The sequence below is a fragment of the Pyxicephalus adspersus genome, chromosome 7, assembly GCF_032062135.1.
Source record: "Pyxicephalus adspersus chromosome 7, UCB_Pads_2.0, whole genome shotgun sequence".
Classification (NCBI taxonomy): Eukaryota; Metazoa; Chordata; class Amphibia; order Anura; family Pyxicephalidae; genus Pyxicephalus; species Pyxicephalus adspersus.
Window position 1 is genome coordinate 59,198,675 of NC_092864.1, and position 20,471 is coordinate 59,219,145.

General features: G+C 36.9%; 1 protein-coding gene across 3 annotated transcripts in view; it reads left to right on the forward strand.

Annotated features, from left to right (window-relative positions):
* Window positions 1-19,918, forward strand: part of MAP3K13 (mitogen-activated protein kinase kinase kinase 13) — a 78,215-nt gene extending 58,297 nt beyond the window's left edge. For all 3 annotated transcript variants that reach the window (XM_072418642.1, XM_072418643.1, XM_072418641.1), the window contains 8 exons: window positions 103-261; window positions 2,080-2,188; window positions 6,814-6,923; window positions 8,065-8,181; window positions 9,379-9,516; window positions 9,864-10,632; window positions 11,086-11,454; window positions 13,363-19,918. In XM_072418642.1, the coding sequence (XP_072274743.1) occupies window positions 103-261; window positions 2,080-2,188; window positions 6,814-6,923; window positions 8,065-8,181; window positions 9,379-9,516; window positions 9,864-10,632; window positions 11,086-11,454; window positions 13,363-13,461 (1,870 nt within the window). In that variant the 3' untranslated portion in view covers window positions 13,462-19,918. The remainder of the gene's footprint in view (window positions 1-102; window positions 262-2,079; window positions 2,189-6,813; window positions 6,924-8,064; window positions 8,182-9,378; window positions 9,517-9,863; window positions 10,633-11,085; window positions 11,455-13,362) is intronic.
* Window positions 19,919-20,471: the final 553 nt, after the last annotated feature.

The following is a 20,471-nucleotide window of genomic DNA, read 5'->3' on the forward strand; positions in this document are numbered from 1 at the left end:
TCTGTCAGCCTATATAGAATTAGGCCTAGTTGAATCGCAACATGCATAAATCATTTGACCTTTATTTGTTCCTTCAGTAACATATCATTGGTGCTCCACCAGGTCTTTTGGAGTTTTGCTATGGGAGCTGTTGACTGGGGAGATTCCATACAAGGATGTGGATTCATCGGCCATTATCTGGGGAGTTGGCAGCAATAGCCTCCATCTTCCTGTTCCCTCTACCTGCCCTGACGGCTTCAAAATCCTCATGAAGCAGACATGGTAAGAACGAATGTTATCGAGCTACAAGGTTAATGATGATAAGCAAGAAAAGAAATAACCAGTAATCTTTCTGTGTTGTCAACGTGGGTGTTTCACATACAAATACTACCTCATATGATATGTCACTGGGCCAGAGTTTCAGATGGAAAATGTCAAAGGTGTATTAAAAGCTCACCTTTTTTATTTCTGATGGCCTGGACTGTATTTATACTTTATGCAGTGTTAGGGACATGGAGGCCTGAACTTGTGTCTGTGTGCCGTGGATGGCCTGTGTTTAGCATAGTGATGCCCAAGGCACACACAAAATATACTTCCATTCATACAAGCTCCACATATTTCCAGCAACTATGTCATCTATATAGGTCCATATGTTCTTTAAAATTGTGATCATTACCTGAAGCAGAATGCTTTATATACAGAGCTCCAACATTCATAATTGCAGAATTAAAGTTTAATGTTAATTGTTCACAAAGAGTCTTGGTGCTCGTCTAAGCAACCACTATGCCTCCTTCTTCTTCAATATTAATTCCATATCTACCTACAAAACTTAAAATGTGTAAGGGCAGTTTTTCTCAGCATTTACAGTCATGCTACAAGAAGTAGCAAAAAGGCTTCTGGTTTTTTGGCATTTTTGAAGATTATTTTGTTGATGGGCCTTTACCTCTTATTATCAGTTTATTGGATGCAGTTATCATGTGTTTAAATGTATTTACAGTAAAATCGTATTAGTCATTGATTACATTTACAATATGGATACACATGATTGGATGATTGAGGTGAACTCTCACATTCACAAAGTTAGGTCAACTTTTATTTTTTAAGGTGGACAATAATTTGTGAACATCATCAATGCCTTTAGTGAATCAACCTTAATGTGTCCAAAGCCCAAATAAAATGTAGCCAAATGAGGCAGCTAGAAAGAGGTTTCCTCCACTAAGCCACCAACAATGTTTGTGGCATGACTGAGGAACCGATGGCCATTATTCTGCAAGTGTTAATAAAACAAAAAGTGAAAACAAAAGTTTGGAGTAACCAATTTCAATTCCAATTCCATAAGTGACTTATAAATATAACACAGCTGGTGGTTCCTTACCTTTCAACTCATACCTCTTGTATTATTCATGATTTGAGAATAAATCAGAAAAAATAAGCTACGTGTCTTTGATCTTCTCAGACATTTACATTTATTTACACAGTAGCTAATTCAGCCAATCTATTCAGCACCTTCATTTTAATCATTATACTTGTATGCAGAGATTTTAATTATACTTCATTTTTACATAAATTACAGCGGTAGTAGCAAGCATAGAATGTATATATATATATATATATATATATATATAAACATATACAGAAAATGTTAATTACAGATAATTACACCAATGATGAGCTATTGATTTTTGATTGATGTTTCTATTGTTAGCTGCATTTTAAAGGATCAGTCAACATGAAATATTTTATATTTTTCCACATTTATGTCTTTGTGCTTTAGTCTTCTCCTAAATGGAAATTAAATATTATAATAGCTGCAGTCATCAAAGAAATTATCCTGTTTAAAAATTGCTTGTTGCCCCCAATTTTCCTATCACTTCCTTTATGCCGAACTAAATTACATTACAGTGAATGTAAATGAAAGCAGAAAGCAGAAACATAACACTTGGATCGCTTTCATCAAGATCATCAACAGCAAATATACATGCAACATGTCTGCATTTAGTGTACATCTGTAACCCTGGACTTTATATTGAAAAGTTGTAGAATCGCTTTAGTATTGGTGTGATTTGCACTAACAGAGAATTTACATTCTACTTTATTTAGGCAAAGCAAGCCCAGAAACCGTCCATCATACAGACAGATTCTTATGCACCTGGACATTGCCTCGGCTGACGTCCTAGGAACACCGCAAGAAACATATTTTAAATCACAGGTATCTCCTCCTGTAACTACTGTGCATTCTGTAATTAGTTTTTTGTTTTAGAACAAAAGACAGGAAGGAACAGAAACCCCAGTTCTTTTTTAAAAAAAATCCAAACATAAAACAACTTTACTGAGTCTCCTAAAGATCTTAGGTAATAAAGATCATATAATAAATATGATAATAAAATATCTGCCAATTTGCTTTTTCATATTTTATGAAATAATATTATTATAATATCTGGTGTGCTGTCTGTATTTCCTTTGTAAATTGTATTCTAGAGCTGCCATATATGACCAGTAACAGATCATATTCACAATCTTGCTGCTGCGCTCAGCTTCCTTGCTGCTGTAAAATCTGTTAGGCGTTTAAACACAAAGGCCCTGATTTATGAAAGCTCTCCAAGGCTGGAGAGAATACACTTTCAAAAGTGAACTGGGTGATCCAGAAAACATGGAATGGATTTTTAAATATCATTTTCTATTTGCTAGCAAATGTTTTGAATCCTGGACCAGATCCATTTCAGGTTTGCTGGATCACCCAGTTCACTTCTGAAAGTGTATTCTCTCCAGCCTTGGAGAGCTTTCATGAATTAGGGTCTAACTCTGTGCACCATCAGAAATGAGAGTAGAGAGACTGTGACCATTTCTCACCAGAACATATTTTGTTGAGAATTTTCGGCTCTCTTTCAACTTTGGCATTGATACATGCTGAGCTCTCAACATTCTTTGCACCTAAGCTTGGATATTTTTTTACACATTACTGTGACTTCTTAAGAAGTTGTCTGGGACCATTAAGATCACTAACTTGATCAATTATGAAAATAAGCTGGAAGTAGTAGAGCGGTACATTGTGTCAGCAGAAAGTGTGGCGTTTAAGTCATAACCTTTATTTTCTAGCTTTTGGAATGACTTTAATACTTTCCTCAGGTTTGACACACTCAAGCCCCATGACACCACAAAAATGTGCATGCTTGTTATTTTATGTTAGCCAATAAAGGGTATCAGTTATACTCTAATCTTTCTGCCAAATCCTCTGTTTGCATCCAACCAGTCAGATAAGAAAATTAAATAGAGAGGCTGATTGGTGGCTGATTACAGATAATCTTCCAAGAAATTTTGATCATGAGATCCAGTGTGTATAAAGCTACGTACACACTTCCAATTATTATCGTTGGAAAACGAACGATCCTGCACGATATCTACGAACGATCGTATAGCACCGATCCTGCACATAGAGATAACGACACGATCGTTCGTAGATATTGTACACACAATAGATACGATCGTTTGAGCGATAGAGGAACTATGTGCACGACAGGAAAGTGAACGAACGCATGCTCAGACCATGGACGATCAACGAACGAACACACGAACGATGTTCAACGATCGTCGTCCAATCTGATCCGCCGGTCCGGTCGTTCGTTTCCAACGAGTTTCCTCGTTCGTTGGCGTCGTTGGTTACTTTTTTACGAACGATTTTTTGCCCAATCGATCGTTCGTCGTTCGATTGGAACGATAAAAATTGGAAGTGTGTACGCACCTTTAGGTACAAAACTCAAAACAAGTATAAAACTAGCCATACATAAATGATTTAATGATAGGAGTCTTGGAAGATCTTGTCTCCTTGTTACCCATCTGTTGTTCTTACTATGCAGTGCCATTTGTAGATGTTTCCAGTAGGGTGCGGTTTGTAGTTAGAGGAATTATTGTAATTAATTCCTAATATTTCCTAATTATTGGCAGCACGGTGGCTCAGAGGCTAGCACTCCGACCTCTGCAGCGCTAGGTCCCAGGTTCAGATGACAGCCAGGACACTACGTGTATGGAGTTTGCAGGTTCTCCCCGTGCTTGCTTGCATGGATTTCCTCTGGGTCCTCCAGTTTCCTCCAACATTCCAAAAAAAAATGCAGTTAGGTTAATTTGCTTACCCCAAAAATTGACCTTGTAAAAAAGAGATATGTCTGAGGTAGGGACATTAGATTGTGTGCCTCTTTGAGGGACAGCTAGTGACATGACTTTGGATATATGTATGTCTGCGCTATATAAATACTGTGTAATAATAATGATAATTACAAGCTTTTTTGAGGTTCCAAAACATGCTTATATATATATTATGAATCGTTATATTGAAAAATATCAACTAGTACACAGCAAACTTCATCCAGGGAACTTGGCAACTGTGCTACAAATTGAGTTAAAACTCAGATAACTGCACAATTCAGATGTATGAAATTGCCTCCATTATCAAGAAGTGGTAAAATGGGGAATGGACCCTGTTATTATTGAGAAATTGCCAGCCATCTTGTTAGGTAAACATGACAAGTTCTTACTATTTGGCTGTTCTACATTAGACCCCAAGGATTCCTAGATTTCCTCTTGTTTTTGGAATGCCTTTGGTGGTGGTGGAAGTTGAAGGGTGGTGTGCTCTTCTCTATTTCCCTGCTTTTACCCTTTTTACTTCCACTCTCACACTTTCCCTACCCCTATGTCTTTGGCCCCTATAGTTCATTATTTTTTTCCCATTCTGTACATTCTATACAATACCTATTTTACTTACTAGGCCGTATCATACCAGTCATGGCCATTTTCTACTTCCACCAATAGCTTTTGCTGTGGTCTGTGTTGAACATGTTGGTGGTTCTGTTATCTCTCTTCACACTTGTGTTTCAGTTGTGTTTGTGATGTTTCATTAATATGCTATGCCCCATTATATTCCCATAGGACCCCTGGAGGGATTTCTCTTTTGTATTTCATAGCTAATAATGATTAGCTGATCAGTATGATAAGCTCTCCTTTTCATTTTTATCAGCACTTCGTAATGTTCTGTTCTCAACACTGTTATTGTGCTGTATTTTCTATTAAAATCAAATCTTTGTGAATGAAAATTCAGATACATATAACACACATTAACGGGGCTTTTTAGCATCCTTAAGGAGACTGCAGGCTGTTATCATAGAATTCTATGCTGTACAGCTTCCCTGTTATGTTTCATCCTGAGTGGTTGAGATTGCTGAGACACATTTTAATAATATTGTTTGTGCATAGCATATAAATTGGTATGTTTTATAAATTATATTAGAATGCAATTCTAATATAGCCACTTTGGATCAGGTAGAGAAACAAAGCAATCCATCCTTATTTTAATGCTGAAGCAAGCCTCCTGTGGCCCCCAGGTGAGACAGTGAACGTCTTGAGTGGTGCAGATAATACGAGAGCTGATGCTGCCTCCTCACGGTGCACATGACTCAGACGTTTTCAGCATGAGCCAAAAATATCCTTTTCTTCTGCTTTGATGACGGCTGAAGTGGCTACAGCATTCGTGAGCATATTATGCTCCTCTTGTATTGTCAGCTCCTCTGAAAGAGCTTTAATAGCGTTTGTAGAGCTGAAGTGCTTTAGTTTCCATAGTCTCCCATCTTTCTCCAATTCTTTTACCACTTTATCCATCCAGTGTGTCAGAATATCCAAAGACGTTCGGCTGCCTACAGTCAGATCCTCTGTCCATTACATGTCCCAATGTTCATTCTTTATTTGATACAAATAATTGAGTCCCTGCTTTAAACACATAAAGAATTACCAAATACATCCGAGGAGTTTTATCTATTTAATTTATTTCACTAGCATAGGGCCTTTTTGCAAGTGGCATGTTTTTGGCTGGTTTTAGATATTGCTTGGTCCAGGATAAAGGCGGCTTTACAACAAGCTCCCCCCCAAACAGGTTTGAATAACAGGATTTAATGCAGGTTGAGATTTTTATTTATTACATTTTCTCAAAAACGAGGACAGAAATGAAGCAAGTTTTTGGTATAAGCAGGAGAGTAAAACCATCAGTATAAAGCCAACAAGGGTCTTTTTTCTTCTTGGTGATTCCTGTCCTCGAACTTTGGATATGATAAGATGATTACTTTGCTCTGTCTTCCTGTATGTATGTTCAAACTGTGGAGTTAATAATGACTTAGTGCTGCTCATCCCTTTTTCACTGCACTGAAAGAAGCTGCTAATAGGACAAAGTGCCTAAAATAGCACCACGTTTGTTCCAATACCACTTTGTTAAGTATGATAAATAGTTACAGCTTGATAGAAGGCTAAATAATTAAAACTTTGAAAACAAAAGTTAAGCACACTCCACTGCTGCTACCTAGTAAGGAGTGAAAAAGAATGTTTCTTAATGTTTATTCTGACGTTTATTCTCCTAATCAATTATTAGTATTGGTGCTACGCTTGGTAAAGATGAATTATTTTCTCATGACATTTTAAATTATGAACAAGGTGACATGGTGATGATACATTGCTAGATATATTGAGCCTGGTTTATTAAATCTTTCCAAGATTGGAGAGGATACACTTTCAACAGTGAAGTTTGGTGATCCAGCAAACCTGGAATGGATTTCTTCATAGTCATTTGCTATATGCTATCAAATGTTTTGAATCCTGGACCAGATTCATTCCAGGTTTTCTGGATCACCCAGCTTCACTGTTGAAAGTTTATCCTCTCCAGCCTTGGAAAGATTTAATAAATCAGGCCCATTAATTTCAACACTGTGGATGTTGCCGTTTGCTTTTAATTACTTTATAGATAGATACTCAATATTACGACTAAAATATTCCTTACATTGTTATTGTCTTTTTTTTTAGGCCGAGTGGAGGGAGGAAGTGAAAAAACATTTTGAAAAGATCAAAAGTGAAGGGACCTGCATCCACCGCCTGGATGAGGAACTGATCCGCAGACGGAGAGAAGAGTTACGGTAAGATCTCTTACCTACAATATAAGGGGTTACCTGTGCAAATTATGGTTGTTTAGGTAACTGTGATTTGTGAATTGTTCTTAAACTGAGCTTGGTATTGATCTTATAGATGATAACAGAACTTTCATGTCTTTCCATAGGCTAGTTATCAATAGTCTCCTTGCATTAAGGAAATGCATAACTATTGTTTTGTTATATGGTGGGTAAGAATTTATACCTATGCTAGGCAGGGATAATTGTAGAGAGGGGTTTTGTGCATTTTTGAAGGGCCTTATTTAGTTTCTTTACAAGCTAAGCTTATGATATTGGGTCTGATTTATTAAAGCTCCCCAAGACTGGAGATAATAGACTATTATCGGTGAAACTGGGTGATCCAGCAAACCAGGGATGGAACTGGTCCAGGACTGAAAACATTTACCAGTTACAAGCAAATTATTTTAAGGAATCTATTGCAGGTTTGCTAAATCACCCAGGTTCAACCATGATAATCTATCTTCTCCAGTCTTGGAGAACTTTAATAAATCAGGTCCATTGTCATAAGCTTAACTTGTAAAGATATTAAATAAGGCCCTTCAAAAAGGCACAAAACCCCTCTCTACAATTGTCCCTGCCTAGCAAAGGTAAAAAATTCTTACCCACCATATCACAAAACAATAGTTATGCATTTCCTTAATGCAAGGAGACTATTGATAACTAGCCTATGGAAAGGCATGAAAGTTCTGTTATCATCTATAAGATCAATACCAAGCTCAGTTTAAGAAAATGTTTGTCAATATGAAAATTCACATAAGAGGTTCTATTTCCAAGGGAATCCCATCGTAAAAGGAAAATAGGCGTAATGATGCTTGATGCAGGAACAGTGATGTTTAAACCATAAATTACATTAACATTTGTAGGAACACTTCTGTCTTAAAGAGTTTGTGTAAAAAGCAAACAAATACAGTTAAGCAAACCATAATACATAATCACATATTAACTCACAGAAGACAGATCAGTGAAGAATATTCTGAATGGCTGCTTTTTAACTAAGCCTTTAATATGTAAGAATTATAGGAAGATTTTGGGAATAGGAGTGTAACTGTTATTACTAAAAGAGTGAATATATATCTGATAATTATTAAAACTTCTGTATCTACAATAGACATGCACTGGATATCCGTGAACACTATGAGCGGAAACTGGAGAGAGCCAATAACCTATATATGGAGCTCAGTGCTATCATGTTACAGTTGGAAGTTCGAGAGAAGGAGTTAATCAGGTACTCAAAATTAGGGTTGTTTTATTTCAAAGAAAAATTAGTATTTCTCTATTAATAATGTGTGTGTGTGTGTGTATATATATATATATATATATATATATATATATATATATTTACAGGATCAGTGGCAAACATTAGATTCTTTGTGCATAAATATGTCCGTCCTCCAAGGTGTAATATAATGCTTCTCTTGAATGTCAGTTCGGTTGCAGTTATTGTCCCACTATGATATACATGTGAGGAAAGTACTGACAGTAGGCATTATTAGAAATTTAAAGAAAAGTTAGTAGGTTCAAATTGAAAAGAGTTCAATTGTAAACCTGCCAACAAGTATGAACAACAGCACTTTGTATGCATGCTTTGATACTCAATATAATGTGCCATTAGTCCTCAAATCCAGGGCTCCGTGCTACACAAATCTCAACCAACTACTGTAGGGAAGAGCATCAGTCCACTCCCTCTGCTCCATATTGACCAGAGCCACTGGACCACAGTAGCTTCTTGAGATTTCCATAATGAAGAACGGACTTTAGACAACAAGTTAAGACTATTAATACAAGTATATTTCTAGTTCTGTGTTTTGAAGTAAACATCCAGCCAAAAAATTTATTGTTTCGTTTTTTTGTGAACAGGAAAGGGTTTGAACCCCTATTAGATGACTTTTTCTTGCCTGCAACACGCTAGGGTGATTTTTGTTTACGTCCATTCCTGAAGACACGAGAGGAAATTACTGGGAATCTCTCCAAAGTAAACAAAAATGTAATCCCAGAGTTGATCCTGGAACAGTTGCCCTCATTGGAGGGTTTTGTCCTCACCTATCTTTACAGAGAAATATAAGGGTGTTTGTGTTTGTTTCAGGTCACAAAAAAAAGAAGGACACAGCCTTTCTGGCAAGAGGCAAAAATATTCTTAGCTTTAAAATCTCCTGCCCCTTTCTGCATTAATGACTTGCTTGACAGAGCTTTTGTAAAAGTAGAACTTTAATAGCGAAATATTTGACTAAATCATATGCAATGTATGTATACCATTGTTAACAAAAATGTTTGTATACATTATTACTGTTAATACTTAGTGTGAAGTAGGGTGTTTTTCATAATGCTATTAGCATACATTTACTCTTGCTGCTTACACAATCTGCCATATAATAAAATCAGTTTGATCTGTTTAATTATACTAACAACATTGTATTTTCTCCAGGCGTGAACAGGCTGTGGAGAAAAAATACCCTGGAACATACAAACGCCACCCGGTTCGCCAGATAGTCCATCCAAATACTGTTGAAAAATTTATTAAAAAGAAAGGGGTACCCTCTAAATCAACATCTCATACTAGGCGGTATGTAACCATATCTAAGAAACTATATACTTTTAAACTATTTAAGTTTTTTATCCTCCATAAATTACCTTTTCCCTAAATTCCAAGGCATTATGAAATGTATATTAGCTTGACATTTGATGTACAGGATTGAATAAGCCACTAGCTTTTTGTATATCTTGGAACTCTGTTTCCAATTTTCCAGCTGTGCCCATTTGATATATAGGACCATAGTGGAGATGACTAGAGTTCCCGAGACTTGTAGAAATACAGTGGGTGAATAAATTCAAAAGTATGTTTTAAAAAATGAAATATCAGCTTCAGGTAGTTTATCTTTTCAAAGAATAACCCTGAGTTTATTGTTTCAGGCCTGACCTTCTAAAATCAGATGGCATATCCAATGTGGAGGCAAATGCACCCAGTTCATCTCCCATATCTGGAAGTCCAAAGATATCATCAAGCGGGAAAAGCCGATATCGAAGTAAACCACGTCATCGTCGGGGAAACAGCAAGGGCAGTCATGGTGACTTTACTGGTATTTCAAAAAACCAGGACTCCCCTTCTCCATCTCAAGCTACTCGGCATCTTTCTCCTGCATCTCCCCCATTCACCCCGCCCAGTCTCCGCCATGATCCAGTCCAACCTGTGTTGTCTCGAAACCAAACTCTTAATATGCATGGGCAAAATATTGCCAACTGTGCCAACAACCTACGATACTTTGGCCCTGCAGCTGCACTGAGAAGTCCTTTGAGTTGTCATGCTCAGCGGTGTATGTCTGGCTCTAGCCCTGACCTCCTTTCCAGCACATTGGAGGCTGACAGCCGCCTGCAAACAGAAAACAACTGGAAGCCGTGTCAGGAAGACTCCTATGACTCTGGCCTGAACTGTACTGAGGCCTCCTCTCAGCCCAACCTAAACTCAGAATCCTGGGAAAATTCAAGAAGCGAGAACCCAGAGCTAAGGAACTCTGAGAGAAACCCACCAGAGTCACCAAGACACAATCATTTACAAGAAGGAACTCAGACTCCGATGACAAGGCTAGATCAGCTTCCTATTATCCGGGCAGCAGTGGGAGTGAGTTCATTAACCATCCCTACACCACCTGCTCTCCCTCGAAGGATACGCACCCTTAGAAAGGTAATTCCGATCTCTGTATATTCATATGACTGTGAGCACAGTAATTTTAACCTTGTATCTAATTTACTGTTTATACTTGAGTATAAAACTGAGATTTTTGATCTGCAAATGTCTTTAGAAAAAAACAGTTTATACTTGAATCACAATACTAGATAGCGCTGTGTATACTGGATACTGAACAACCTTTACATGAAGACATAGCTTTATCTACCAACAATAATGTACAAAACATCACTTAAGCAAGTAACCAACGCAAAAGTATTAATACTATAACCTGAAAAAAAGAGGGAAAAAGATGATTAGAGTGAGCCCATTAAAACAAAGCAACTTTAAACTCTAAAACAGGCTTAAAATTTTTTCTTAAATTTGCTCAGCAAACAGCTGATCATTTTAAGTTGGGAGACCTTAGCTACATCTTCATCTGTTTTAATTACTTGTTTGTCTGTTCTACAGAATGGAGACGAATCTTCAGAGGAAGAGGAGGGTGAGGTAGACAGTGAAGTTGAGTTTCCCCGAAGACACCGGCCTCCTCGCGGCATGAGCAGCTGCCAGTCCTACTCTACTTTCAGTTCAGAAAATTTCTCTGTGTCTGATGGAGAAGAAGGGAACACCAGTGATCACTCCAACAGCCCAGATGATCTGGTCAACAGTCGCAAGGAGCCTCTGGGAGACAAGTTGGAAGACTTTCTGTCTCAGACACCAGAGATCCCCATTGAAATCTCAACGCAGTCAGATGGGTTGTCGGACAAGGAGTGTGCAGTAAGAAGAGTGAAGACTCAGATGTCCTTGGGAAAACTGTGTGCTGATGAGCACAGCTATGAGGTATGGACGAGCACTGTTTAAATAGATCTGTGTATCTGAAACCACGCTAATTAATTACCACATTTATATAAACTGGTTGTCCCTCTTATAAAGTAATAAGTTTGAAAAAGTGTTTCCTGTCGAGAAAACTAATATTTACCTGGTCTGCCCTGTGATTCCATTTGAAGACACCTGGGTCTCCTGTCCTAATAACAAATGGAACAACTGAGCTAAGCAAAAAAACAGGTATCTGAAAGTCCTAGAAATGTGTTGGATGTATAATCATTTTTAGTACATAAGAGTGGGAATACTGGCAGTGCAGACTAGGTAGATTAGTCCTATTTTTTACAGGCAACACTTTTTAAAGTAGCTACACATTGAGATAAATCATTACATGATCTGATCAGTTTTATCAATGTTGTGCAATATGTAAACATTGCATAAGATATATACTAAAAGTTGAAGAACTAAATTTACCTTTAGTAGGTCTTTGGCTAGAGGTGGCAAATGTTGAAGGGTTTTTTTTTTCCCTGTAGTACGCTGTATATATCTGTCCAGTAGAAATACACGTGTCTCCTGTATACAGTATTACACTATCGCAAAACTCAAATCCAAGAGTCAACAATAAAATAAGGTAAGGGTAAGTGTTCATGGGTGTTGTTTACAAATGGTGAATTTGGCATTCTAATGCATGTGTGCTCGAATAGAAAGTACATTTGTGTTCAAATTGAGATGTATTTAAGATGCATTCCAAACTTATATCGAGCACAGGAAAGCAACTTCCATAGATACTTGCCTTAAAAGAGGTGATTCTAGCAGCTGGGTGTTAACTAAAAAATAACTGACTAATTTTGTGTTTGACGTGGAGGTTCTAAAAACTTTAAAGGTGCACTGTTCTCCAAGTTCTCTGTTGCAAGGTTTAATAATGGTATTATGGCAAGGGTCTGTTTTCATTTGGACTTCAAAAGTCAAATTGCAGTAACAAAGGGGTTTAACAGAGTTAAAACAGGTTGTCAGACACCTACCTTTTCATAGATGTTCATGTTAGCTGCTAGGGCAGTCCTAAGAGGACCTCTATTATTTTTGAGTGAATGGTCTGAAGCCCTTTGGTGAAACTCTACATTTTAGTGAGCCTGTATTAACCTCCCTAGCCGGAACCCCGAGTGTGACTCGGGGTAGAAAAGAGTTGCACAAAACTTTGCACAAAAGTCACAACAAGCACAAAAGTTGCAACAAAACTTTGCACAAAAGTCACACTTGGGGTAGGTAAACCTATGGGAAGTAATAGTAAATACAGCCTGACCTGATCCGCCATCGCTGCGATCCCTGTCTTCTTCCTTCTTCCTCTGCTGTCTTCTGCACACAATGAGTCACCGGGGGAGTTCCCGGTGACGTCGGTGCGGGAAATTTAAAATCCATTTGTATGGCATTCAATACAAAATAACTGTATTGAACGCAATACATTGGATTTATATGTGTAAAAGCAGTACATTGTATTTCATGAACATTTATTTTACAGTATAAAAAAATAGCATGCGTATATTATTTATTTATTTTTTTTAATTTAAAAAAATTTAAAATAAAAAGTTTTAAAATATATACTTTTTAATTTATTCAATTTATTATTTTGTGTTTCAAACTTTATTATACTCATACTATTATATTATACTGTAAAATAAATTGTCATGAAAAACAATGTACCGCTTTTAGACATATAAAACCAGAAAAAAATGAACTGCTAGGGAGGTTAAGCAAACTTATATGCCCCAAGAGTTCCTACTGACGGAAGAGCCTAGCTTTGACTTTTATTTAGTGCACTTAAAGATAAAGTAGAATATTAAAATAATCCCCAGTTGGTGCTGTGACTTTTCACACCCTTATATATGTATCATTATTAAAGTATTAATCAGAATGTTTTCCTGTTTACAGAACCCAGGCAATTTTGAGTCTGACTGTGATTCATCAGAAGGAGAGTGTTCTGATGCCACTGTACGAACCAACAACCCCATCAATTCCTCTACCTGGTGAAGAAGTATTCAGTCTGCCAAGAGGAGTATTCACTTGCCCATACATTTCCAACATTTCCTACATCTAGAACTGTTATAGCAAAGAAGACCCTCTATATATCTTTTTCCCTTTCAGACCTAAGACCTTTCCACCACTAGGTGAGGAGCAACAAGCTGTTGCAAGACAATATATTGTTGATCCTCTATTCCCATCATCTTTTAGAATTAGGAATAACTGATGTCTGCAATAATGGGGGCCCAAAGACTTCTAGAGGAGCCCTCCTCTAAATGAACAAGCTTCTCAATGGGAGCATTCAAACTATGAATGGCAGGGATAACTATTTAAGAAAAATGTTCAAGGTACTGTAAAATTCCATATTTAGTTTTATTTTGTGTGTGTTTGGACCCTTTTTATTGTAAAATAGACTAATAGGTGAAAAGTATATTAGCACTAAATGAACGGATCACTGGAAAAAAAGACATTGTAATGACTCCTTATGGACCTGCAGATGCCAAGAGGTTTTGCTGCTGTTTTTTAGGGACCAAATATTGACTTTCAAATTATTTTTCCAGTTTTATTTTGTGTTGAAAATTTGCTCTCTCTATATGAAGACAGAGGGAGATGCAGAGGCTTAAGAACAAAGCTTTGAACACAGTATATTGAGAATAACCTTGTGGACAAAATGACTTGGTCACTTCTGTTCGTATTGCTGCATGATCGTCTAAACAGTAACTTGCTAGCAGATAAAATATGAAGACAAAGACTGGCAATTATTGTTTTTCATCAGAGCTGTTGGTAAAGAAGTAGACCAGGACTTCTACAAACCCCTTATCCCTTTAGTCACTGTTTTCAATGACTTACAGGATGTTTGTGCCCATCCAAGTGACCCAGACCAGCACAAACGCAGCCATCTTTAGCTGTAATGGGTGTATATTTTGGGCAAGCTTTCGCAGACTTTGTTTGAAGACACCAGCACTTGGAAACCCCCCGTCATGTCTAGCTTTTTTTTTGTTACTCCTGACTAAAGATTTCAGGGGGCTGAGAGGTCACCTACCATCCCACTCAGGAGAGATCCTAGCCATATTGTCCATTGCCTCATGATGGTGACCTTTCCCCTCTCTCCATACACACAGGTCCGTTTTCCCATAAAGATAATTATATCATCATTTCACCTTCCATAATAAATAAAAGCACACGGAATGGATTTACCAGATTGTTGGGAATCAAGCATGCCTATATTACCTGAGGACAGTCATCTTTCATTGGTATGTGCTGAGGTGGTAATCTGACTGATATCCCATGATGCACTTCCAACCATCAAACCTATACGCCACACAGACTGGATCCTTCATAGCCTCAGAAAGTGTCAATGTCCAACAACCTGGGAAAACTAAAAGGAAGCAATCAAATACATGTTGCAACCCTAAAGTATATATTCTCTGGCTTACCGTTCCCCTCTTTTCACATAACGTTGACCAGACATTTATTTTCATTTTGTCTTCAGAAATATGATTTAATTATCTTATGTGAGCTACTGCACTTCAGTTACATTACAGGGAACAGATTTTTCTTTTTGGCTAATGCAAACATGTCAATGTTTAAAGCCTCTGAAAGATTCATTCATATTGTGTTCTGAGAAGGAAATAGTTTTTATGTTGTGAGATCTGCATGTCACACCTTGTCAACAAGAACTCCAAAGTTAATTAGCCAATCAGAACTCACGGTAGGAAGCGGATCATTCTTCCATTGATCGTATTATGTTTTGTTTTTTTTTTAATTATTATTTTGTATATGTATATATTCGGCCATGTTTTTACTATGGCAAGTAATTTATTTCCCTGAAAACCTCAGGACCCAGACTCAGGTGACTTGTGATTTATTGTGGAGACCCTTTACCTGCAGGCAGCCATTTTGTAGGCTGGACTAATGTTTATAGAACTGTAGCTGATCAGTCCACCAGTGACATTGTTGAATCAAAGGGTATGAAGGTACCACCTTTGTCTCATGATGTCACAGATTAGGAAAGGGAAAAAAGTGCTATCCTCAAAATGGCTACCTCTACTACTTGTCAATTACATGTCCACTTTAAGTTAGAGCATATTCTTCCAATATAAGCCACAGCTCAAGCACCTGAATCTGGCGCACATTTATTACAATGAATTTGTTTACACATTTCTGTGAGTTCACCCCATATGCTGCAAGAGGGAACATGACAAGAGAAGTAGTAGAAGATTTAAAGCAATTCTGTGAGATCATGGGCAAAATATAATATAAATTGACAGAATTTCCCTAAAAAAAAAGATTTTCTGGCTTAATGAAATGTACTGTGACTATTATCTACCAATCAGATTTCAGTTTACTGATGTTGGAACGGTGAAAAAAAGATAAAAAGAGTTACAGAATGCTTGGCTATTACCCAATTATTAATTTGTCTTTGAAAAAAAAACATATGTTAATTTTCAGGTGCTATTTGGCCTCAGGATAAAAAATATAATTAACTAAATAAGCTGTTAAGACTTCTATATTAACAGTAAGGTGCTAGAAGCAGTCTTGCCCCATAGCTGCCTGCTAAATGCAAGTACAACATTACAAGGGCAAATGACATGTAATATTCACTTTCTACACATTTATGCCGAGGTTAGGCAGAGAAGTAAGATAAATTTGTTTGAAAAAAGAATTTGGAACCCATTCACTAATGCAATGTAATACCAATAACGAGGGCATTTCTGCAGTCACAAGTAACGTTCTATAGTCCGGGGTCGAACGTTGGGCGATATTGGATTCAAAGGAAACTGAATCATTTTTTATTTCAATTTTGGACTGCTGTAATTTACTACTTTTCCATTTTGGTTAGTTTTTCCCCTATTGGCATGGTTAGAGGCTAAACATTTTCTTTCCTTTCCCTGGAAAGTATTCTCCCTATAGTTTTACAAAGAATCCAAGCCAAAGACACTCATTAGTAAATTAAATTTAAATTTTTAAAGAATTTACCAAGCTTATCTTTGCAGGTATGGGTGTTTTTAGCTGATATTTGACTGATCTACTAGCACAGAAGTGACTTGTTTCCAGTCATTTACCAGTACAGAAGTGTCTTGTGTTGCTGTCATGTCATTTCTCCATAGTAATTTGGTAGGGTAGATATTGGCGCAGGCTTCTTTTGGCTGCCTTCATCCAGGCAATCAGCTCACAAGATGGTGCTAATCCATAATTTAAAAACCACTAAACATAACATGGGTATGCTTTTAATAACATTTATGGATAATATGAATAGCAGTCAGTAAAATACAACACAATGACTGGTCCTACTTTTAATGGAGCTGACCAGTCATATGTAGACATGACCTTTCAGTTGGGGTCTGTAGGGTTGACATTGATTTTCTGACTTGGGGAAATGGGCATTGTCATAAATGAGGCTGAGTATGTTTAAATATGAACATGCCTTCTCCTAAAACTGCAGCCTTAGGCAATCAACAGTATAATTAATATAAAAATAAATTCAAGCATGATTCAGTGGTTTGATTACTAGATTTGAAAAGATGGCCAACTCTGGGTGTTTATGAAAGGCTACCACATGGCTACTTGGTTTAATTTCACTGCAATTTCCAGGGTACTTGTCTCAGCATCCCATGCAGATTCACATGGATATGCACGAACATTCTGTTATGTGCAGACTCTGGGAAGAATCATGAACACTGCCCATGCAACATATAAGTGTTCCGACTCTTACATCAACGATAATTAGTAGCTTTTTTTACATAAAGAAATTTTAGGTTCAAGGAATTTTTTTTATATCACCATCCATAGACATGTAGAATATTTGTAAAAGCAGTGCAGATGAAAAAATGAAAGTTTCTAAGAGTAGTGAAAATAGAAAAGGTTTCTAATTATTTACCAAAACAGCAAAAAGTGCACAATAGTCTGTTAAATAATACATATAGTACAACTTGGAGGAATGGCATACAAATGATATGCATACCCCCCTCATATGATACCTTGTCCAATCAGCTTACCATTTTTAATAATATTTTACCCCTTTTATATTGTATATTTTGCTCCATGAATCTCAGTGTTTAGGTTCCCAGCAGCAATCGGGTTAAAATTGTGTTCTTTGTGGATGCCAGAGGGTTCTGCTGATCAGCAGTGCTTTCTAGTAGAGAAAAGGGAGTGTTCATCTTTGTGTAGCACCTTAGGACGAATGAAGGGAAATGTTTTGTTGTTATGGAACAGTATTGTAAGAACTTTATTTAATTTTTTTTTGTTGTGTAGCAGGACTACATTACAATTTTAAGTTATGCAACATTTTAATTATTATTATTTCTGTGATTTATTTTCTGTAGATCAGAATGTCTTTGTTTTACATTTATCATGGGCAACGTAATGATTCCTTTGTTTAGAAAGGGAACAAATGGGTTTCACGATCAATTTAAATTATGTTTACTTGTATGTTGGAAAGAAAGTGTCATTAATTGCTTAGAAGGGTGCTGTCATTCCAAGAATTTTTTAATTTTATGAACAAACTGAGTTTTTAGCAGACCTATAGGAACTAGGATTAATGTAAAAAAACATGGAGTTATCCATGAGACTGGTGCATAATATTCATAATTGATGAACTGCCATCTGATTGCTATGACACCACCCCACCGTTTGTCTATATTCCAACTAAGGTACTTGATCTAGTTTCCATATATACCGTATAATTAAGGTACAGCAGTGGATTCCATTGGGGATGATATACTTATCAATATTTAGAGATGTTTTTACATCTCACTTGTTTCTCATACAGTACAGTATCACCAAGTGTCTGTATCATCAAGTACCTCCATATAAATTACATAAGGATACAGACACAAATGCATTGTTGAAAAAGTTTCTCATTTTCCTCCTAATGTTTGTGTTTTACAAGGGTATTAAAAAAAATAAAATGCTGTTAAATGTTATGAAAGGTCTCTTAGTTTACTGTATTGCTGTTAATGGAGATTACATATCTGGAGATAAATTGTACATAAACTGGGCCTTGCAAGTACACACAGAAAGGCAACCTGTGCATGTAGCCAAGTCCTGCAATGATGTGTTACTACTTTTATTAAACCACATGCCTCTTCAGGAAAGCAATGCAAAAATTAATGATGGCTTGCAAAGCAAAAATCCCATTGCAACAAATCATTAATTATAATATTGCATCTCATAAATCATTTGACTGGTAGCTCTGGGTTGCCTCACTTTCGGCCTAATTACTGCTTTTTGTATTGCTATCTTAAATACAGTATTCTTTATGAATTAACAGGATCAGTTGTCCTGAAAATTTTAGGAATTTATAAAGTGATTGTTGCATAGGAGTGACCATGGAATTTTTTGTGCTGCATTTGTATACCTGATGGTGGCAATATTGCAGTATAGAATATGTAAAAATAAAGATTTGGAAAGGAATTCTAAAATAGGTCATGATGCTTTATCATAACGCTCAGAGTATTGGGGGGTATTTAAACATTATGCTACAGTTAACTATTTTCAGCTTCCTTTTAAAAAGCATTAATATTGGAACAAATGGGTTTGTTTTTTTCTCCTTTTTTCAGGCATTTGTTTGTGGTAGCATTGCTGCTTTTTTTCAAACACCACATACAGCAGCCATAAGTGGATCACTGCTTACAACAATGTATATCATTCCTTGAGCACAACGTTTTACAAATGCCTAGTGGTTACCACCTGTTACCTCTCTCAGCGGCCTACCGGTGGGTAGTAGGCGCCCAGGAGTGGTAATGTTGTTTTAAACCTAAAATTAAAAAACGTATTTTATTATTATAGAAGACTGGTGGTCTGCATTTACTATACTTTCTATTCTGTATGATCTTTAGGTAGGTCTGCACTCTACAAAAAAGCATTTTATATGCAGACCCATATTTCTGCATGGCAGGGGTGCCAGTCTTGTATGTTACATGTTCCTGATACATTTAAATGGCTCTGAATTTCTAGGATCTGGTCACATCAAATTGCTGCTTTCACTGTGTGTAATTGAGAGGCCCAATTTACTCATGTTACCCATAGTACCTTTGCAGTATGTAGGTATATAGACCGTGCAAAGCTACACTGTAATGAGAAATGTACAGCTGAGCACTGGGAATATCAGTAGGATTGTAGCTCCCCTTCAATGCAGGCTGCTAGTGATGTGAAATGACAGTGCCTCCCTGAATAATACAAAATATTCTGCATTAAAAAGATCAGGTCTGTGCATTTATTGTCAGAGAGTGAGGCAGCACGCTCTGTTAGTAGGTCCATATAAGTTATCCTGTGTAAAGCAATTTTTGTGATAAAACATGTATTCTTTCTTTTCTTGACTTTATTCCATATCTACTGTGTCTCTGTCCTATTTCTACATCTCTCATTAGCCCTATGTGACATTTACCTTGTTTGTATGGGGATAGGAAATCAGAATGATTATCAAAGCAAACAAAAGCATGGAATTAAAAGCCAGTGTACCTTACTGAGTTGTGAGTGTCTTTATTATATGGGAGTACAGACTGATGTAATATTATGGGTTAATAGAAAGGTTTTACGTAACCTAAAATGCTGTACAAATATAGAAAGCAGGCTGAGGCATTTGTCTGCTCCAATAGTTCCCAACTTTTTTTTCCCAAATGAGGACAAATTACTATATCCTTGTGACATGTAAAATGTGTATACAAAAAGTACTAATAATAATTATGAAAATAATTAAAAGTACATTATCCAGCGTACAATTAAGAAATGAAGCCTTAAGAGCCTGACATCAAATAACATGTCCAGGCAGTGTGTGAAATGAATATAGGGATGTGTCCTGGCCAGTGTCCCCAGTATGGAACAGTATAGGGAAACAGTATAAAGATTGTTCCTGTGCACTGTCCTTGCTAGTGACCAATAGAGATTGTATTTCCTTCAGCAGTGATTGGTAAAGATCTCAAAATACCCAGCATTTACCAGTATACCTTTCAGTTGCCCCAACAGTCACCAACGCAGATCTTCATGTCTCTAGCATTCACCGATATGGATCTTAGTGT